This window comes from Centropristis striata, chromosome 24 (assembly GCF_030273125.1).
Source record: "Centropristis striata isolate RG_2023a ecotype Rhode Island chromosome 24, C.striata_1.0, whole genome shotgun sequence".
Classification (NCBI taxonomy): Eukaryota; Metazoa; Chordata; class Actinopteri; order Perciformes; family Serranidae; genus Centropristis; species Centropristis striata.
Window position 1 is genome coordinate 21,466,879 of NC_081540.1, and position 23,757 is coordinate 21,490,635.

General features: G+C 35.2%; 1 protein-coding gene across 2 annotated transcripts in view; it reads right to left on the bottom strand.

The window, feature by feature from the left end:
* Window positions 1-4,634: 4,634 nt before the first annotated feature.
* The window catches only part of LOC131962756 (carboxy-terminal domain RNA polymerase II polypeptide A small phosphatase 1-like), a 38,447-nt gene continuing 19,324 nt past the window's right edge, over window positions 4,635-23,757 (bottom strand). Inside the window, exons 2-7 of one of the 2 annotated variants that reach the window (XM_059327812.1) lie at window positions 12,307-12,446; window positions 10,986-11,087; window positions 7,729-7,785; window positions 7,257-7,349; window positions 5,919-6,104; window positions 4,635-5,832 (exon numbers count right to left, since the gene is read on the bottom strand). In XM_059327812.1, the coding sequence (XP_059183795.1) occupies window positions 5,707-5,832; window positions 5,919-6,104; window positions 7,257-7,349; window positions 7,729-7,785; window positions 10,986-11,087; window positions 12,307-12,446 (704 nt within the window). In that variant the 3' untranslated portion in view covers window positions 4,635-5,706. Of the gene's footprint in view, window positions 5,833-5,918; window positions 6,105-7,256; window positions 7,350-7,728; window positions 7,786-10,985; window positions 11,088-12,306; window positions 12,597-23,757 lie in introns of those variants that run through there. The other variant, XM_059327811.1, reaches the window with a different exon arrangement.

The window sequence follows — 23,757 nt, forward strand, 5'->3', positions numbered from 1 at the left end:
TATGTCAAATATTTGGTTAAAATCTTGAAAAATGATCTCTAGTTTTACATTATTTTTGGGGCATTTTAGTCGGGATGACAGAAAATTGATTTAATCATTGATACATGTCCCTAATATGGCATAAGCGGGAACAAACTGTTATCTAATCCAGTAGTTCTCAACCTTTTTGAGTCGCGACCCCCAATTGCATGTTGTCCGTGACCCCCGCTCACTGAACACAATCTCACACGCACAGTTCAGATCACCCAAAAAAGAAACAAAATGACCAAAAAAAGACACAAATTGACTACAAAATGATCAAAAAAGACACAAAATGACCAAAAAAAGACACAAAATGACTAAAAAAAGTCACAAAATGACCAAAAAAGACACAAATTGACCACAAAATGATCAAAAAAAGACATAAAATGACCTAAAAAGACACAAAAGGACCAAAAAAAGACACAAAATGACTAAAAAAAGACACAAAATGACTAAAAAGTCACAAAATGACCAAAAAAGACACAAATTGACCACAAAATGATCAAAAAAATACATAAAATGACCTAAAAAGACACAAAAGGACCAAAAAAAGACACAAAATGACTAAAAAAAGACAAAATGACTAAAAAAAGACACAAATTGACCACAAAATGATCAAAAAAAGACATAAAATGACCTTAAAAGACACAAAATGAACAAAAAAAGACATTAAGTGACCAAAAAGACTAAAATACATTAACACATGAACACTTTAACACAGTGGAGACAGAGCTGACTAACAAAATGATTTGGCGACCCCCAGAAATCATCTCGCGACCCCAATTGGGGTCCCGACCCCAAGGTTGAGAATAGCTGATCTAATCAACACTGATTAATGCTGACATGTTGTGTTTGCAGCTGTTATGGTGCCCTCCAGTGGCTAACATAAATATTGCTGCTTCAACACATATATGCAATATATTTATATTAATTTAATATGCATGGGTTTTAAAAGCACCGTCACTGAATTTCTGATTAATTCCAATAACTGAATTTGTTTCGAGAGGAAAAAAAATGCTCAGAAACAGCATTTGGACCATCTTTCATTTAGCATTTATGGGGAAAAAAAGGCATTATTACATACAGTCCATATATAATTTGGTATGATGAAACAACAGGTCAAAAAAAAAAATTAGGTTACATCTAATCAATCATGAGTACAGTAACATGAATATTCCATATATTAATGAAAATTTGTTTGCTTTATTACTGTGCAAAACAAAATATACATATCTACTGAATGTGTGAGAAGTACAGTATCAGCGAATGGGCCCCTGTAGTGACACAACACTTGTTTTATACTTTATCAAATGACTTAATGTTCCTATAAATACTCCTGTCATCAGCATAGAGACTAATGATGGCTTACATGAAACACACATCGAAATAGTTACCCTGTTATGTGCCTACAACAGAAAGATACTATCTTTTTAGTCATTTGCTGGTGTTTCTGATCCATATATTACCTATTAATATATGAGGTAACCAACAGAGTCTTGCATGAAAACAGCAAGAAAAACGTTTCCCCTTTGGAAAACTAACTGCAAATATTGTATCAGAGGATCACCTCTGGGCAAAAAAAACAGAATCAGTAATTATTTAGAAAAGAAACAGGCTAAACTGATTGACAACAATTTGTTAAACATAGAAAAATAATGAAATAGCTCTTAATATGGTGGATTTATTCGTCATTATCTAGGTAAAGTCACATCACAGGCTCTCGTAAATCCACGGTGTCATTCATCATGGTCAACACATGGCATTGTCAACGCAATGAGTTTTTAAAGGAAAATTCCACCCTGAAATCGTCATTTTTCTATTGGTGATTTCCTACATTTCCCAGAATACAGCAGCAGCAGTACTGTAACTTTCTCTGGCTCTTCTGTTATTTATTTAATGTGACATACGGAAGCCCTGAGAGGCAAATGAGAAAAACAAATGCCAGGATAATCTTTTTTTTTTTTTTATGTGCGCTTTAGTAAAAAAAAATTGTTAAAAAAAGTGGGGGAAAGTTTAACCAGGATCATTTATCTAAGATACTTTTTATTCTCCATGAAAACAGGGTGGAAAACAAGCAGGCAAAATATAAAGGTGTATTTACGATCCTGGCAACTAAAAATGAAATAAAATAAAAAATAAATTGGCAAAAAAAAGAATTTCACAGATAAAAAAAAAAAAATCTTAGATTTATAATCCTGAGAATAATGTTTTACAGCAAGTATATATATATATATATATATATATATATATATATATTTATTTATTTATTTATATATATATATATATTTATTTATTTATATATATATATATTTATTTATTTATATATATATATATTTTTTTTTTTTTCACAGATTAAAATTGTTTTAGATAAATGATCCTTGGGAAAAAAATGTTTTAAATTTTAATATTTTTTTCAGAATAAAAAGTAAATAAATTAAAACAAAGACAAATGATCCTGAGGGGGGAAAAATCTGAAAAAAAGAGATCCTGGAGAAAAAAAAAAATATTTCACAGATTTAAAAAAAAAAACAACTTTGATATAAATACCCTGGGGATTTTTTTTACAGATTGCAAAATGTGTATGTATGTATATATATATATATATATATATATATATATATATATATATATATATATATATATATATATATATATTTATATATATATATGTGGTAGATAAATGATGGGGATTTTTTTTCACAGATTACATTTTTTAAGATAAATGATCCTTGGGGAAAAAATATTTTTATGGATAAAAAAAAGTTAGATAAATGATCCTGGGAAATGTAATATTTGTACAGATTAAAAAATACATAAATAAAAAAAAAGATAAATGATCCTGAGGGGACAAAAAAAATCTGGAAAAAAATAAAAGATCCTGGTGAACAAAAAGAAGTTCTCACATATAAAAAAATAACCAAGAAAGTAAAGAATATCCTGGTGAAACACTTCTTACTCAGACCAGACTTGAAAATGATCTCCACTTTCCACTCTCAGGGCTTCTGTAGAGAAAACCACACAAAAGAAAACTTGACATTTACACTTCTATTAAACTCCACCGTAGCTGCACTACAATTATCTCGCTGTTACGTCAATAAGACCATCCAACTAAATAACATGATGACCCATAAGTGCAAAATAAATCACCAATAGCTGTTTATTAACAAAGTATTTCAGGGTGTATTTCTCCTTTAAATCTGGACTGAATTAAACCACTTTAAAGGTGTCTTTAAACGTCTCACCAGGCACAGCAGTGCTCCCCGCAACACATTTTATTACAAAGTCCTGAAATTGTTTCCAGCCTGTGTACCGTATAGGGAAAAAAAAAAGAAGAAAACATTGAACGGTGAAGCTTATGAGAACCAAACTGACTCGCTGAGCTGTAACCTTTTTACATCACACGACTTTCTCATACCATTCAAATACAGTCTGTCAATGCTGAGGAATTCAAGTTTCATGTGTGGCTTTAAAACCCAACAGAGGAGTCGATCCTGGTCCTTTTGTCTCTGACATCAACTGACACAGATGCATTGGCTGTCCATCAATCTTTAAACCACCTTCTGATAAACATAGCAGCTGCTCTTTCACGGTCATGTGCAGATGGGTTGATATTCATATTAGTGTATGACTCACTTTGTCCCATTTCACTGGAAAAATCTATTTTTTCAAAAGGATTCGAGTGGTGTGCATTCATTTTCCCACAATTTAAAAAGACGTTTTTCGTCCTGCTGCATAAGTACAACAACCCAATTTAAAAACAGCTGGGATGCTGTCTAAATAAAACAACATGCTACTCCTTTGTGACATATTTAATTAAAAACTATACAAAGACAATGTATTTATTGTTCACACGGCTAAACTGTCATTTTGCTTTTTAAATATGCACTAATTTTGATGCATTCTGTTTATATTTATTATATGTTTTAGTGTTTTAGTGACCAACCTTTTTGGAATCAAGGTACAGATGAGGCCCAATGATACTAATTTAAATTATTATGCATACTATTATTATGAGTTATACAGAAGCCCTGAGAGACGAGTCTAAAAACGAGCCCCAGAATTGTGTTTTTTTTTAAATAAATCTTTAATTTTCTCTCCTGTGAAAAGTTTCGCCAGGATGACTTTTTACATTTTTGGCTGACTGCCGGAGGTCAGTCCTACACACGGGTCTGAATGTGACTGAGAGAGTGAGATGACTGCTTCTACATTTTCAGAAATCAACAATTTAAATATTGATTGATTGATTGATTTTATCTCCGTCAACTGTAGCGAGTGAGGGGAATCTGCATGTAGTGAAACAGGAACACAAACAGACCAGGAGCACTGACCCATCAATGTGGAAAATAAGTTCAAAACGTGTATCCAGAGGGATATCTGTGTGATTTATACAGCAAAATTATTCACAAAACGTCACAAAAATAGACACGATGCAATCAAACGCGGTGGTTTTGATTTAGTCTTGTTTAAATCTGTAAAAACTGGTGGGAAAAAGAAGTTTTGGCAGGCATTTTTTTTTCTCAGGATAATTTTTTAAGTGTTTGTTGTTGCAATATTTATTTCAGCCACAAGAGGCGCCTCGAAATAGGACGAACAGCATTCCTGTTTTCTGCACTCTAGACACTATGGGCGTGTCCTTTAATTGCAACCATGTTTCCCTCACTTGCGTGTTTTCTAGCGATGAGAGAGGAAAAGTTTAAGACATATGAGACGCCTTTTCCGTTGAAGCCACGTCCGATTCTAATGACGACGGCAACAGCTTTAACAGCTGTTTGTCTGCACAAACATGCAACAGTCTTTATCGGTGGTGTTGTCTGCTGAGCTCAGGGTAGCGTCTCTCTTGAAGCTAAGCTAGTCTCTGTGGCGTGTCCACAGTGACTGACTTTGTTGCACGAATTACAAGTTTGGAGACCAACAGAAATTTAACTGAAGAACAAAGCTCAGAACTAAGAACATTGATGTTATGGTGATCTGTGAGTATAAGAAAACTGGAAGCTATATAGAGGTCTTGAATGCGTCAATAGGGGATTTATGTTGTTATTTTATTTACCAATTTAACATCTCCTGATCATAGAACTTTTTGTCATCCATAACACTGTCGCGATTATTCAAAAATACCTGATCACATGGGTCTAAAAAGACGCCTGGCGATCACATGCTTTTGATAATTGACTAAACTGTGCGTGTGATGAAGACATTGCTATTTTAAAAGACATCTACACTACGTTTACACCATCTGCTCTTCCCATGACGAGTTTATTTGCACGTAAATCTTTCCAGAAATTCCTTTCCCCTTGATTCCTGCTTACCAAATCCTGCAAGCTCTGCGGGATCGGACTGATGAATCCGTGGTTTCAGGTCCAGTACCCAGAGGATCCGTGGCTACAGACTTCTGCTTTGTTAACTCTGCTGCAAGTTCAGAAATGTCCTGAAACATTCGTCCATCCTGTTATCCGTTCACTCGTATCAGCCGGCTGGAGCGCCGATACGGAGAAAGTTAGAAGGTAAATTTTGACCAGGAAGTGATCAAAGACTCCCAAACGTGGTGTTGGGTTGATACTGGGCAGGTGAAGGCTCGGTCAGCTGTGAAGCAGTCTGGTGGGCAGTGATCGCTGGAGCCTCGCCGGTGTGGGTGTTTCCGTTCTGTACGCCGTTTTGTTCGGAGCTGAGGTGAGAGGTCGAGCGCTGTTAGCTCGTCCCTTGGTGCTTGAGGACCGTGTAGACGTTATCCACTTTGCTCAGCCTCTCGAAGAACGGGATGAGGTCCAGCAGCTCGGTGTCGGACATGTCGTCGAACCACGAGGCCACAGGCACCTGGGTGACAAGGATCGGGTCACTGTAGGAACTTTTTTATGCAGATGACTCACCGTTATGACTCGGGTGCTGTGCGTTCTACTCACTGCGTTATCAGGGTGGAAGATGTAGGAGGCAGGGGAGTTGTCCACGATGATGACCTTGTTCAGGTCGCGCCCCAGGCGACTCAGGTCCTTGACGTAATTACCTCGGTAGAAGACGCAGGACTCCCGGAACAGGCGGGAGCGGAAAGCGCCCCACTTGTCCAGGAGGTCTGAGACCGGGTCTGCATACTGAAGCAATGACAAAACAAGGACATGAATAACAACAGCTCCAAAACTTTACAATTTTCATAGGATTTTGTTCTGCCAAAGATGACACAATGACCGGTTCGTCGTAAGTAGGGTTGCAAAATTCTGGGAATTTTCAAAGTTGGAAACTTTCCATAGGAATTAACGGGAATTTACCAAATTGATGGCTGGCCCTTTACAGGGAACTTTAACATAGTACAGGAAGATAATTTTTAGCATAATCTTGACTAAAACAGCCAGATTTCAAGTACACTTTAATATCTACTATTCCTCAATCATATGCCTACTGCAGGGCTACTGAGGCCACGCCCCCTACATGCACATGTCCTTCATCACATGTTCAATTTAATGTTTACATGTTGAACGGGACTTTTTTGGGGGGAGAGGGGCTATTTATTTAACATTTTGAGGAGCTGGACATTGTGGCTGGGGAGAGGGACGTCTGGAACGCCCTGCTTAGCCTGCTGCCCCCGCGACCCGGCCCCGGATAAGCGGAGGAAAATGGATGGATGAGTAATATTTAACTCAACATTCATGTTTTTGTTGTTCAAGTTCTAAAAACAAACAAAAAAAGTGTACTTTAACACTTTCCTCTGGAAATAAGCCCGCATTAAATACTTATGATAAAAAATACAAATTAAAGTGAATAAAAAAACAGCTGATAAAGTGTCATTGATTTCTGTGGGTGTAAAGGCATATTGATATGATTAAGTCAGGAAGTCTTTAGTTTATTATCTTGTGCTAGTGCTTGAATTTTACTATGAAAAAGGCTGTATGAACCCTGTAATGAACTTTATAATTAAGTGGTGGAAAAAATTGCAATCAGATTTGCAAATAAGTATTTTGCTACTAAATTTAGACACTTTAGGGTCTCCTTTTTTGTTTCACTAAGATTATTCTGCACATTTTTATGCTGAAATATTTTACAACGGCTTGTAAGTTTTAAATCTAATTTTCACTTATTCAAAATGTGAAAATTTCATAATTAAATGTTCTGTCTATCAAGCTAAGCTCTGCTGTATCTGCCTTCATGTTGCCTTAATTTACTTAAATCATCAATTTTAGTAAAAACTGCGAGTACACAAAAATAAATGTAATGTTTTAAAAGCTATTTGTAGCAGTTTTGCTTCTCACCTTGGCTAAACTGGCCGTGAACAGTACGCACTCAAACAGCTCTCCCATCCTCTTCAGGAACTCATCGACATGCGGCCGCTTCAGGACGTACACCTGAGATGGACAGGAATTTTCAAAATAAAACATGTTTCTGCAAACCTTAACTGCCTGAGGAATTAATTCCCCTGATATTAAATATTATGGAACTGTGACATGTGGATGCAGTGGACATTTTACAGATGCAATTTATTACAATCTCAGGAATTTGGCTCCGAAGTGAAATCCATTTGATTGAAGTTCCTCCGTGCAGCGCTGGCAGCTGAGGGGAGCGTTCCTGAACCAAGTCATCTGGAATAGGCTGTGCTTGTCTGAACAAACCTATCCTGGATTACTTGAATCAGGCCCAGACCCACGATAAGTCATCCGTCCGCAAATCCCTTAAACGCTGACGGCACTCAGCAATTTAAACCACCACACGACCACATTACGTTACCTGGTGTACTGTTCCGTCTATTTCCACAGGAATGATGAAATCGGCATTGTTCACGGGCTGTTGGGATGACAAAGTGGATTTTTTTAACAAACAAAATAAGGAATAGTGTGCTGCAGGCTTTTTTTTTTTTTTTTTTTTTTTTAATTACCTTTTTTATTGATTCCACATATCAACATTCCAACGACATTTTACATGTGCTGTACAATTTTCCAACATTAGTAGAATATTCCCATACTTCTCCACCACGGAGCAGAGACATAGTTTGACACAAATTATCAAGTAAAGTTACAGTAGAAGTAAAATTAAACCTTTTTCCACTACTCTCCTTATTTTCATACCTCTCTTGCATTGTCCCTTTTTCTCCCGTTGGAGGGTAAACATTTCAAATAAACATATGAACAATGAACAAGTTTGTAGCCTGAACCAATCAATAATGGGTCAATAATCTACAATACACAGTGCCCTTACTGCACAAAGTCTGCTCTCAATGGAGACACTAAATCAACCCAGTTGTTCCAGTATATTATAAAAGTATCTGTTTTTAGTCTAGTTGAGAAAGTCAGTTTCTCCATTCTATATATATAAAGCATTACCACCACCCAATCCTCTATTTTTGGTGCATCTGTTTTTAGCCATTTTCTGGTGATGGCCTTTTTAGCCGCCACCAACATTATTCGAAATATGTATTTTTCTCCTGACCTTGTAATCTCCTGGTTCTCTTTTCCCAAATATAAGACTTCAGATGGAAGTGGGAGTTGCACTTTCAGAATTTTTTCCATACTCTTTTTTAAATCCTGCCAATAAGGTATAATACCAGGGCATCCCCAAAAGATATGAAAATGATTGGCCTTATCTTCCCCACACAGTCTCCAACATCGTGTGTCTCGAGATTTCTGTTGTGTCGGTGTAATAAAGTATCTTATAATATTTTTCCAACCATATTCTCTCCATGAGAGGGAGCATGTTGTTTTCCACTGTCCTTCATTTACCTTCTCCCAGTCCTCTTCTGATAACACCCTCCCAGCCTCTTTTCCCCACTTTTCTTTTATATATGATGTATTATTGCCCTTTAGTCTTTCGACTTCTTTATATAGTTTTGCGATTAATTTCTTTCCCTGGTCTGAATCATATGCTGAGATGAATAATTTAATGAATCCTGATTCTAGCTCATCATGCTGCGGGCTTTTACAAAACACAGAATAGGACCGTGGTGTTATTGCGGAAAGACGTTCTGCAGGTAGAGACAAACAGTCTGAGCGGTGACGGTGTTTATTTGGGTTGGAGAAGCAGCTCGTTTGGGTTTGGCATTTGTCCGTGATGATAGAAATGTCACTGTCACATGTGGAACTGGAGACCTGAGGTGGTTTTTTTGCCGGTTAACATAACTATCTCATGATGCAATGCAATGTGAACTATGTGCCTCACAGCCCATTGGTTTTTAAACCTGCTGGGAAAATGTTAATGCATTACCCCTTGGTGCAAAAAATGTCCAGTTCTTAAAAAGTGCTAGAAAAGAATTATATATGGATATTTTTTTCACTTTCAATGCATTAATTAACAATAACATTAATATGTATTTCTTATTTTCCACATACTAAGCGCCAACTGGAATTTTTTTTAAATTATTAGACCCTTGGATCGTCAATAATTGACAACATTTTTTTTTTACAACATTTTAATTAAATATAAATTTTTGAGCAGCGTGAGTTTATAAAAAATACCCCACTTTTTACCCTTGGTGCAAAAAATATTCAGTTCTTAAAATGTGCTATAAAAATATTACATTTAATTTTTTTTTCACTTTCAATGCATTAAATCTTTTGTTCAACTTCAGTCTTGATCATAGCTATAACATTAACATGTATTTCTTATATTCCATATATGAAGCGCCAACTGGAATTTATTATTATTATTATTTATTTTTTTTGGGTGGGGGATTATTAGACCCTTGTATCATCAATAATTGACAACAACATTTTTTTTTTTTTTTACAACATTTTAATGGAATATTAATTTTTGATCAAATCTATAAAATTTACATGTATTTCTTAAATAATTTTAACCCTTTAATGCCCTTTAGGAATATTAACCCACATGTTTTATGTAATAAAAACACATAATATTAAATATTTTCCATATACTACATACAAACTGGATTTTTTTGAGGGGATTATTAGACCATTTGATATGTCAATAATTGACAATAACATTGATTTTAATGCAATATTAATTTTTGAGCAGTGTGGGTTTATAAAAAATACCCCACCTTTTACCCTTGGTGCAAAAAATGTTCAGTTCTTAAAAAGTGCTAGAAAAGTATTATATATGAATGTTTTTTCACTTTTAATGCATTAAATCTTTTGACCAACTTAAGTCCTGATCATAACTATAAAATTTACATTTATTTCTTAAATAATTTTAACCCTTTTAAAGTTGTTCTTGTGTACTTAGAGGACAAAACTAGCTGCGTAAACTTGGCTGAAATGATGAAGATTTACAGTTTAATTATAGGAAAAAATACTGCCACTAATTGTATTAAATGATTTTTCAGAGTGTTAAATAATATCCAATTCATGATAAACTGTAATTAAATAAAAATAAATACAATTAATAAAATGACAATAAAAAAAAAGCAAGGAAATGTTCTTAGTGCACAAGGGTTAAAAAAGCCATCAAAATCATATCTTAAAACCCTTGGATGACGTAAAAAAATAAAGAACACTGAACAGTAGGGCTGGGCAATATGGCCCACGATATTGCAGGCTATTTTTGCGATAACGATATTCTTGACGATATTAGGAAATACTTAAAAAGATATAGAAACATGTTTTTTTTTAGTCAGTATAAATAATTAAAAATCTAAAATGTAGTGTGAAGTGCAAATCTCAACAGTTGCCAAATACAAAAAAAAATAATTTTAATGAAATTTTGTAAAGGAGAATAAAGGTTCTTGTATGTTTTATTTAAGGCATCTTATTTTGACAGTCTTCTTGTAAATTCTGTGGTGGATTCTGTTAACACACTGTGCTCTTATTTTGAAAGCTGCATGTGTTTAGCGAAAGTAGCTTTTTGTGATTAAAACAACTTTAACCACGACATCAAGAAGTAAGAACGTTGCCAATATCATGATATGCATTTTTTTAACCATAAAAAAAATATATATATATATATATATACCGATATTATCGTGAATGATACGATATGGCACACCCCTAGTGAACAGTCTGTAATTTGTAATAAAACAATATTTTCTTCACCTTAAAAGAGCTGTGAACTAACGTCTCGTCCAGATCTATAACCACACAGATCTTCCCAGAGTCTTTTGACTTCACAGGAGGCAGCAGTGGCTTCACCTGGATCTAAAAAAAAAAAAAAAGACATAGATAATATTTGACAAAGTAGAGCAGAAGTTCAGCCTGGAATCCATCTTTTAGTCCGGCGGCTTAGGACCAGATTTGAGAAGAAAGGGGACACGCCGGACAAAAGCACCAACATTTTTCCACATGCTCTCTATCACCATAGGTTTCAGATTTTTGGTCAGAGCCACTTCATCAAGATTGTGGATCGGAGATGGCACCCATATAAAGTCTATGAGAAACAATAAATCTTCCAAGTCACTCAGAAGGTCAATCTTGGTGTCAAAATCTACATTTTCTGAGTCAAATAATCATTTAAAGCTATTGAGAATATCACTAGATGACTCACTGTAAATAATGTGTTGATCAAGATCTGACATGAGATGAAAGCTAATCCTAATGCTATGCTAATGGAACATAGATTCCAAACATTTTCAACTCAGGATTCCCTGCTGCAGCACTTGAAGACCTACCAGTCTGGGTGAAAATGAACATTTCTATTTGATCAAATAATGATCTAGTGATATTCTCAATAGCTTTAAATGATTTCTTGACCCAGAAAATGTAGATTTTGACACCAAGATTGACCTTCCAAGTGGCTTGGAAGTTATATTGGTTCTCATAGGCTTATATGGTTGCCATCTCCGATCCGCAATCTTGATGAAGTGGCTCCATACCAAAAATTGAAACCTATGGTGATAGAGAGCATGTGTCTTTTGTCCGGTGTGTCCCCTTTATTTAGCTTAGCTGCCTGCGTCTCTTTGGATAAAAAACGTTTATCTTGTTTGTAGATGGGCTACAGCAGAAGGAAACCACACTGCCACTTTATTAGGTACACCTTGCTAGCTAATAAAGTGGCCGGTGAGTGTAGGGCTGAAATGTGATCAATTAATCCATTCCATCTCATTTATTTGTCTTGACCCAGAAAATGTAGATTTTGACACCAAGATTGACCTTCTAAGTGGCTTGGAAGATATAGCATTTCTCATAGACTTTATATGGCTGCCATCTCCGATCCACAATCTTGATGAAGTGGCTCCTACCAAAAATTGAAACCTATGGTGATAGAGCATGTGAAAAAAATGTGGTGCTTTAGTCCGGCGTGTCCCCTTTATTTAGCTAAGCCGCCTGACTATTTCCCCTGACCTGTTTAACACAGATTTAATCTTTCCTCTGCTGTCAAAACAGGAGAAAAATGTCAGCGTAACGACGGTAAACACACCTTGGAGACGGTCCCGTTCTCTTCCACCAGCAGAGGGGCGTTGTTGTTGACGGGCGGGGGCTCCGGCTGGTCCCGACACAGGCAGCAGAACAGGCTGGAGAAGAGGCCTCTGCTGCGGGGCTTCTTGGAGGGGGAAGAGCCTGAGGAGGGACAAGACCAGGTCACCAAGCTGGACACTGGAAACTCTTTGTTTCCTTCGAATTTCAGGAAATAATGATATATATATATATAATAGACTATACAATTCATCTACCTCTGCCAGAACCAACATTACTGAAACGCACTAAACCTTTGCACTAAATCTATGCACGACACGTTGCTATGTTATTAATATTATTACTATTATTATTATTATTATTATATATACTGTTGCTGCCATTACTATTATTACTATATACTGTAATATACTACTATTATTATTATTATTATTATACCGGCCTTATTGATTATCATTATTATTATTAATATCATTTTATATTATATATTATATATTATTTTATTTTATTTATAATTATTTTATTTCTTTTTATTTTATATTATTACTATTTATTATTACATATTATATTATAATTAATATAATATGTACTGTACTATTATTATTATTATTATTATTATTATTATTATTATTATTATTATTATTATTATTATATATACTGTTGCTGCCATTACTATTATTACTATATACTGTAATATACTACTATTATTATTATACCGACCTTATTTATTATTATTATTATATATTATATTATTTTACTTGTAATTACTTTATTTATATTTTTTCATTTTATTTTTATATTGTTTATTATCTATTACATAATTATATATATTATATACTGTACTATTATTATTATTATTATTATTATATATACTGTTGCTGCCATTACTATTATTACTATATACTGCAATATACTACAATTATTATTATTATACCGGCCTTATTTATTATTATTATTATTACTATTATTATTATATATTATATTATTTTACTTGTAATTACTTTATTTATATTTTTCATTTTATTTTTATATTGTTTATTATCTATTATTTCATATTATATATAATATATACTGTACTATTATTATTATTATTATTATTATATACCGTCTAGTCACTATAGCATTGTTGCATCATATCATCAGTTTAATTATTACCATCATCTTGCCAACCATCCTACCAGCTGATGTTCTTTTTTTAACTTCTTAAGTGACCTTGTTATTGTTCTATTCTGTTTTTTTCTATTGTTGTTTTTATTTATGCTACCTCAGTATCTTATTCTATTGTATTTTATTGTACTTGAATACCGGACTGCTGTGACAACCGAATTTCCCTTCAGGGATGAATAAAATAAAGTAATCTATCTATCTGTCTATGATTTTTTTCCCCAATTTGTAATATTTTATACACTAAACAAGGTGATTGACCGTTTAAAAAAATAATCTACGGACAAATCTGTGTTCTTTATGGGTATTTGTTTGGAAAAAAAATCAGCAGCAACCCATTTAAAATGAATGAAATTAAACACAAACCCATTGTTGCGTTTGAAAGGCATGTTTTCTTTCTTTAAAAAATGAAATAATAATAATAAATGCAACAAAATGACACCACTTATCTTCGCCTCAAAAGGTATAAACCTAAATTACCTTTGGATTTTCCCATTTCAGTCAGGAAAAATAACCACATATAAGCTAAAAATAGTGATATTTCATCAAAATCCCAAAACAAACCATTTGTTCTAACCAGATTCTGTTAAAAACATTAAATTATGTGCTCCTCGGTGCAACTGTGAGACCATAAACAACTCTTGATAGCTGAAACAAACAGTCATGTGACAAAAATTCAATAAATCCTGGACTGAACTGCAGGCTTTTTACACAGACCAGAGAGTAGCGGGCGAGCAGGTTGTAAAAATGGAAAGAGTTCAATATATAAAGCATGCGGCACCTCCATTTCCCCCCCAATATTGGTAAAACTAGGAAGAATAATGTAAATTGTATTCAATTTTTTATCAATAAGAATCTACAGCAAGATCTATGTTCATTTTTAAAAAATAAAATAGTTTGTTTGAAAAAAAATCAGCAGCAACCTATTAAAAATGAATGAAAATAAACACAATAGGAAAGGCATGTTTTCTTTCTTTAAAAAATAAATAATAAAAAATGCACAAAGTTTACACCATTTTTCTTAGCCCGAAAATGTACAAACCTAAATTATCTTTGGATTTTCAGATTTCTGACGGTCCTCTAACGCCTCACATAGGAGCAGTCAGGAAAAATAACCACATATAAGCTAAAAATAGTGATATTTCATCAAAATCCCCAAACAAACCATTTGTTCTAACCAGATTCTGTTAAAAACATTAAATTATGTGCTCCTCGGTGCAACTGTGCGACCATAAACAACTCTTGATAGCTGAAACAAACAGTCATGTGACAAAAATTCAATAAATCCTGGACTGAACTGCAGGCTTTTTACACAGACCAGAGAGTAGCGGGCGAGCAGGTTGTAAAAATGGAAAGAGTTCAATATATAAAGCATGCGGCACCTTGCAAAACTTGCAAGAATAATGTATATTTTATTCCATTTTTTCCTCCATACTTCTAGTTATGATTGTGCTGTTTCGTTATGGGTGCAGGACTTCTGTATTGTAGTGAAAAATGAGGCCACAGTGAGTAAAATGTGATTAAGAGAATAATCAACTTGCACTTTCGGACTAATTCCTGCACAGTGCCACCTAACTGATGGCTCGGTCTTGTCAGTGAATGTGTAAAAACAGTCAAAAACAAACATCCAGCTGCTTTCCTCATACTTTTGTCATGTGCACAAACCCTCCTGGAGACACTCGTCCCTGCCAAGAGTCTTACGCAACTCTCTGATGTCAGCAGCAAGCAGCACCAATAACCTTTCAGCTCTTTAACAGCTTTATAAAGGCATCATAAGAACATCATGGGAACAGGGCAGATATGGGCATTCATAAATGCTGCTGCGTGTTGCGTTATAGTTGGCTTTTACGTAGAGTTTTTTGAAAGCGTTGCATTTTTCAGCCTTTTCAGCTGATTCCTGAGCAACAGATGATTAACCAGACAAACTTGGCAAACAGTGTTTGAGGTTTTCATATCACTGTGGTGTGACAGGAAAGGAAGTTTACACCTGCACAGCTCGACAGATAGAAAGATTTCATCACATTTTTTATTTGTGTATTATGAAAGCATTTCTTACGGTCAATTTAAAAAAGTGCAGTTCAAGTAAACCTCAGTGGCTGGAGACCAAAAAAGACTTTTCAGGAATGTAAATGAGGTAAAGATGAATAACTAAGAACTGAGCTCTTGTCTATAAATATATATTTAAGTAATGAGGCAATTATATGACATATTTTTGTCATTCATGCATGACTTCATGAATCCAGTGTTATCTGGAAAGGGCGGGGTGTCGTTGGCGTAGCGAGATAACTTCAGTCCTTCTAATCATAACACCACATGTGTTTGTTCCTGACTTCAAATATGAATCAGAAATATTTCCAGAATTAGCATCCTTACGGGTTGCAGGAGATAAACACGTTCTCATTAGATATACAATGCAATAAGCGTCATTGAAATTGTGTTATTTATTCATTTTTTATTACTTTTTGTCAGCAATTGACTTCAACTGAACAGAAATTATGTTATTTAGCTATTTATTTATTCTTTATTTTCTCGGTTATCATTTATACAATTGGCTGATAATGTATAATAATGTTTATTATTATTTAGTAAAGTTATGTTTGAGAAAGTAGCTCTTTGGGTACAATTGCAGAGCGGTGAAAAATAAGTCATGTGACAGAAATTCCATAAATCTTGAACTGAACTACAGGCTTTTTACACAGACCAGAGAGTAGCGGGCAAGGCAAGTTGTAAAAATGGAAAAAGTTCAAAATGTAAAGCCTGTGGCAACTCCATTTTCTCCAATATTGGTAACACAAGGAAGAATAATGTACATTTTAGTCATTTTTTTGTAAACAAAATGACATTTTAAATTGTGTTATTTATACACGTATTACTTTTTTAGTCAGCATTGACTGAAACTGAACAGTAACTAGCTATATATTTTCTTCCTATTAATTAATTCGTTTTCTCTGTTACATTTACATTTTGGCTAATGTATACTAATGTTTAATATTATTTCGTAAATTTATGTTTGAGAAAGTAGCTCTTTGGGTACATTTGTAGAGCGGTGAAAAATAAGTCATGTGACGAAAATTCAACAAATACTGAACTGAACTCCAGGCTTTTTACACAGACCAGAGAGTAGCGGGCAAGACAAGTTGTAAAAATGGAAAAAGTTCAAAATGTAAAGCCTGTGGCAACTCCATTTTCTCCAAAATTGGTAACACAAGGAAGAATAATGTACATTTTAGTCATTTTTTTGTAAACAAAATTACATTTTAAATTGTGTTATTTATTTTACTTTTTTAGTCAGCATTGACTGAACTAGCTATATATTTTCTTCCTATTAATTATTTAGTTTTCTGATAATGTAGTTAAGTTATGTTTGGGAAAGTAGCTCTTTGGGTACATTTGCAGAGTGGTGAAAAATTGGTGCATGATCCACATAAAAAAGTTGTATTTTTAATCCAGCTCAACAAATGACTATATCAGCCACCATATCAGTACATAAACACAATAGTCCCCATTATAAACATGGCATAAATGTAATGAAACGCACTACTCTACATACATTTCTGCTGCTGCAAAAGTAGAGCCCCAGCTGCTTTAGACACTACAAAATGACACTAGCATAGACTGTACAGCACTCTGCAGAGCGGTCCTTTCCACGGAAACAATCCAATGGTTGTCTGTCGCTCTCCACTTTGAGGACGAGCAGCTGAAGCAGCGACAGGACATCAATCTCTCAAGACGTCAGGAAAACCAAGAGTGCAAATACTGCAGGGTGCTCTGGGAATGGTGCCTTCATGTGCACCTTGCAAATATTGGATACTGCATAGTATCACAATATTCTGCGTGGCAATATTATATCGATTCATGGCCGCCAAGCATCGATACTTAATGGGCCGTCAGTATCTTTGCCGTTTTTGTTTTTTTTCCCCCGAGGCCGTAGTTGGCAACATACTGGATTTACTGGTACCATATGTTTAATGTTTAATGCTTTAATTTTGGTAGGGACAGTGCACATTAATGAACATCGAAGTTAAAATTATGTAAACTTAAAAAATGATGTATTTTTTGGCTTTTTATAGAGAGATTCTATCGGTTTGAGTGCTGTCGTACATGCCAATAACTAGCTCATTAAACAGTAGTCTATGTGTGAGAAGATCATACAGTGTAAAAACATCAAAGCTGCACTGCCTGTTAATGAATTCCTGATCTCTCTGAAATTTGCCAGATTGTATTTGAAAGAGTTAGACACTTTTTGATGTGTTTCCTGAATGAGAGTGTCGAGTCCAGGATGACTCCCAAGTACTCGCCACCAAAGTGAGTTCCTCCCCACCCAGAAAGACAATGATCAATATTTTGCAGCCTTTTAGCAAAAATCATACAGACGCTTTTTTTTTTTAACATTTAAAGAAAGACATGAGTCAGTGAGCCAGTCCTGAACATGAGCCATTGCTGTTGTGAGAATTTGAGCAGCCTCTGTCATGTTTTTCACAGGGGTGAAGATAACTGCATCATCTGCATACCACTGTGCATTGATACCCTTACAGACATCGAAGAAATCGTTGATGTAAAAAGAAAACAAAAAAGGTCCAAGTATGGATCCTTGAGGGACCCCTAATGGGGATTTGAGACCACCGACCACCACACACTGCTTTCTATCTGCAAGGTATGATCTGAACCAATTGAGGGCCTGTGTAGAGAAATTAAATTTCGACAGCTTAGTTCAGTAGTTCTCAACCTTTTTGAGTCGCGACCCCCAATTTAACATCCATGTTGTCCGCGACCCCCACTCACTGAACAGAATCTCACACAGTTCAGATCACCCAAAAAAGAAACAAAATGACCAAAAAAAAGACACAAAATGACCAAAAAAAGACAAATTTACCATAAAAGACACAAAATGACCCCAAAAAGAAACAAAATGACCAAAAAAAGACACAAATTGACCACAAAGTGATAAAAAAAGACACAAAATGACCAAAAAAAGACACAAAATGACCAAAAAAGACACAAAATGACTAAAAAACAAACACAAAATGACCAAAAAAAAGACATTAAGTGACCAAAAAGACTAAAACACATGAACACTTTAACACAGTGGAGACAGAGCTGACTTCCAAAATGATTTGGTGACCCCCAGAAATCATCTCAAGACCCCAATTGGGGTCCGGACCCCAAGGTTGAGAACAGCTGGCTTAGTTAACAGAACTTGGTGGTCAACAGTTAAGATCCAAGACAAGAGCTCCCACACAGCTGTTCCTATCCAGGAGACACTTGGTTTTTTCAATATGGCCGACTCTGTGGAATGGTGAGTCCGGAAGCCAAACTGCATCGGATGTAACGCAGTATAACTGTTATTGAGTAACCACCCATTTTTCTATGATTTTGGAGATGACAGGAAGAATATTGATTGGTCTATAGTTGTTTAATTTCAGATTTACTTCCAGATTTGAAGACTGGATTCACTGTGCTCACCTTCCAGTTTTTTTCAGTTATGAAACAAAGAGATCTAATGAATCTATAGGCACCATGTGTGTCAGGATATCGTGTCGGGAAGTTGTCGAAATAACGCTCCAAAGTTTGGCTTTTTTTAGTTTCATTCAAAACAATTGAGAGCAGTGAAGCCTAAAGTTTAGTAAAGTTTGATAAAATGCTGCAGTTGTTGTCATCCATACGTTTGTACGTTTGTTCAGTTCAGTTTGACTGGATACTTTGTTGGTTTGACTCTCATTGTGGAGAAATAAAAAGACTGAAGTAAGATGAATAGAATTTTCTCTTATTTGACAAAACAATTCTTGATTTAATTTAATTTGTGGACAAAAAAATACAGTTAAAACACAATTCTCACCGTATCGCAAAATGCTTCAAATCGCAATAATACCGTATCGTATCAGGATAAAATCCTCTAGCAAATATAGGAAAATAGATCTATTATAGCAAAACACAACACAGACATCCTTCCTGGATTGTATTTTATTATATTTCTTTCTTTTCTTTCTTTTCTGTTATCTGTTATCATTTATACAATTGGCTGATAATGTATAATAATGTTTATTATTATTTAGTAAAGTTATGTTTGAGAAAGTAGCTCTTTGGGTACAATTGCAGAAAAATAAGTCATGTGACAGAAATTCCATAAATCTTGAACTGAACTCCAGGCTGTTTACACAGACCAGAGAGTAGCGGGCAAGACAAGTTGTAAAAAATGGAAATAGTTCAAAATGTAAAGCCTGTGGCAGCTCCATTTTCTCCAATATTAGTAACACAAGGAAGAATAATGTACATTTTAGTCATTTTTTTGTAAACAAAATGACATTTTAAATTGTGTTATTTATACACGTATTACTTTTTTAGACGGCATTGACTGAAACTGAACAGTGATTAGCTATATATTTTATTCCTATTAATTATTTTGTTTTCTCTGTTACATTTACATTTTGGCTAATGTATACTAATGCTTAATATTATTTAGTAAATTTATGTTTGAGAAAGTAGCTCTTTGGGTACATTTGTGGAGCGGTGAAAAATAAGTCATGTGACAAAAATTCAATAAATCCTGAACTGAACTCCAGGCTTTTTACACAGACCAGAGAGTAGCGGGCAAGACAAGTTGTAAAAAATGGAAATTAAAAAAAAATGTGTGAATAAGCCAGAAAAACTGTAGTTCTTTCATTATTTCTGCTAAACTTTCTCTGTCATTGAGATTATTTCCGCCCTCACAAATGTTCGTCAAGTCAAAACTCCAACTGGTTCATTTTTTCCGTGTCCCATACTCTCTGATTACCACTCCTCCGCACTTTTCTGTCTCGTATTAGTCTTTGTTTCGGCCTCTTTTTGCACCATACTCCCTCTCTGTGTGTGTCCGGACGTGACTGTGTTACCAACACATAAACCTCTGTTGTGCATCTCTCTCGTCTCTTTCATTCCCTCTCTTCCATCCCCTCCTACTCCATTTGTGGATTCAAGCCCCGTCTGACCCTCGGCTGGCCTCTGCCGCGCTCAGGCCAAAACAGGAAGAGGAAACAGACGGCTATCAGCGCAGGAAGCTACTTGCCACCGTGTTTTAGAGCAGCAGGGGTCGGCTTGTGATCCTATAGTCCATGTTATAGGCAGCTTTTCAATTCATTCATGGATTCGGGTGTTGTCTTGTATTTTATCGGTCATTTAAAGCAGTAGTTCTCAACCTTTTTGAGTCGCGACCCCCAATTTAACATGCATGTTGTCCGTGACCCCCGCTCACTGAACACAATCTCACACGCACAGTTCACAAAATGACCAAAAAAGACACATATTGACCACAAAATGATCAAAAAAGACACAAAATGATCAAAAAAAGACACAAAATGACCCAAAAAAGACACAAAATGACCAAAAAAGACACAAAAGGACCAAAAAAGACACAAAAGGACCCAAAAAAGACACAAAATGACCCAAAAAAGACACAAAATGACTAAAAAAAGTCACACAATGACCAAAAAAAGGAAACAAAATGACCAAAAAAGACACAAATTTACCACAAAATGATCAAAAAAAGACATAAAATGACCTAAAATGACACAAAATGAACAAAAAAAGACATTAAGTGACCAAAAAGACTAAAAACATTAACACATAAACACTTTAACACAGTGGAGACAGAGCTGACTTCCAAAATGATTTGGCGACCCCCAGAAATCATCTCGCGACCCCAATTGGGGTCCCGACCCCAAGGTTGAGAATAGCTGATTTAAAGTGGAACTCTAATCACAAAAAAAGGAAAAAGTAGTCCCGATTTTTGCCGGATAACGCAGCCCATTTTCCAAATATCAACAAAAACTGACTTTAAGCTGTGAAATCAATAAACACAAACCGAAATAAGTCAGAATTCAAAAGGGTATTTACTTTCTCATGTCCTTTTTATTTCCCTCGAGCCCTCACTTCCTCCCTTGTGTCCATTTAATTCCCAGAATTTTTAACACACGCCTTTCACCAGAAGAAAAATGACAAAGTTGGTGCTGACCACAAACCACAGAGTGGCATTAATTCATAAAAAGGGGCATTATGATGATGACATAGCTCAGAAAACTTCCCCTGAATCCTCTTTTAACCTGAAGAAAAACCCCTTGTTTTCCCCAAGAAACTTAACAAAAGTTTCATTGTGTCTTTCTTGAAATAGGATGATTATGCAGATGACATAAAGAGATGAATTGGAACAAATGGATTTCCACTTTTGGTAACAAAATTGTCTTCATTCATAGGGGTTTAGACTATTGTTGCTGCCTGCTGATTAATGACACTTTTAGATCATTGGAACTGACCCATGTCTTTGCTCATGGGGCCATTTTTTTGTTTGTTATATTCGGGCTGTTTCCACTACCGCCCAATACCCAGAATGAGGCGGGAAATGCCCCCAATTTTAATATGAGCCGTCTGAAACGTGGACTTTTCGTCCCTGTAGAAGAGCAGGGCCTTTTTTCTCCACTGAAAATTTTTTTATCCCCTGAAAAAAAGCCTGGTTGCTGATTGGATAGAACGCTAAGCAGGATGTGACGTAGTACTCTACACCAGCTATTCTCAACCTTGGGGTCGGGACCCCAATCGGGGTCGCGAGATGATTTCTGGGGGTCACCAAATCATTTTGGAAGTCAGCTCTGTCTCCACTGTGTTAAAGTGTTCATGTGTTTCAGTCTTTTTGGTCATTTAATGTCTTTTTTTTTAGGTCATTTTGTGTCTTTTTTTGATCATTTTGTGGTCAATTTGTGTCTTTTTTGGTCATTTTGTTTACTTATTTGGTCATTTTGTGTCTTTTTTTGGCCATTTTGTGTATTTTTTTGGTCATTTTGTGTCTTTTTTTAGTCATTTTGTTTCCTTTTTTGGTCATTTTGTGTCTTTTTTATCATTTTGTGGTCAATTTGTGTCTTTTTTGGTCATTTTGTGTCTTTTTTTAGTCATTTTGTGTCTTTTTTTGGTCATTTTGTGTCTTTTTTTAGTCATTTTGTGTCTTTTTTTGGTCATTTTGTGTGGAGGCGTTCACTTAGCGATCTCTTTTGTTTACAACAAGCACCGGACACTGTCTGTACACAGTTAGCGATGCCGGTTAATTCACGATCACAATGTTTATGATCAGCGGGGACTCTGTGCATAATTAGCCATGCTGATTTGTTTATGATCAGCGGAGACACTGTGCATAATTAGCCATGCTGGTTTCGTTATGATCAGCTGGTGATGTTGTGCACAGTTAGCGACGGCGGACACAGTCGAGTGTTTAACCGCCGCAATTTTTTTATTGCTCTCTATATACTGGCATCAGCCATTGAAAAATAGCTGAAACTAAACAATATTTGTAATCTTTGCTTGAAAAATGACTGAAATGATAATTAAATCAATCAATCAATTTAATGAGTTTATCCGTAGCATCTTCAAATCATTAAAAATCATTCATTTCCAGAGGCTGATAATTTTAACAGACTTTCTCAAAACAATTTAAAATGTACTTTTCTTTTGAAGTTTCAATGTTACCAACAGTGGAAAACACTAGAAGCACCAGTTTTGCAGCATCAAACCACATCTAACTCCTCAAAATAAATATAAAAAATACATTATTAATATATCACTCCAGTTCAATCAAGAAAATCGCCATAAATCCACTCTTAATAAAGCAGTAGCATCTACTTTTGCAGCAGTTTAAGTTGTGGTTTTTAACAACCCTCCAACACATCTGGCCTCAAACGGAGATGAAACATCTGTTTGATGTGCAAGTCTCTGTAAAGTCTGCACCAAAATATACATAAAAGCATGTATAGGCTTGACACGAACTCTGATTATCTCTGAAAACCTGATCCCTAAAAACAGAAACGCTTACCGCAACATGTCATCTCCCGTCCCAAAGCTTACCCAACATGAATAATTCACACTGCATGCGCTCGTGGCGAGAGTCTTTTGCTTTATCAGATCATTTTATCAGCCCTGGATCCACTCTGAAGCCTAATGGTGTGAATTATTTCCTGTAAATGATGCTCACACTCCTAATAATTTCTGCCTCTTTGACAGCTTTGAGCTTTAGTCACACTTTAATTCTATGGTTTCCAGCCACAGATAATGAACAATCTGTCAATATTTCCAATCTGCCTTAATCAGAATCAGGAATGAGCCTTTTAAAACAGCTGTTAGCGTTGATGTAAGGAAATTATCCAATAAAAAAAACAGACAATTTTTAACTTTTCAAACTGGTTCATGGAGAAGTGACGAACCTTTTAAGTTCAAAAGAAACACAGGAATTCCCAAACAAGTTTTTAAAAAAATGTGTAGAGAAGACTTTCATACA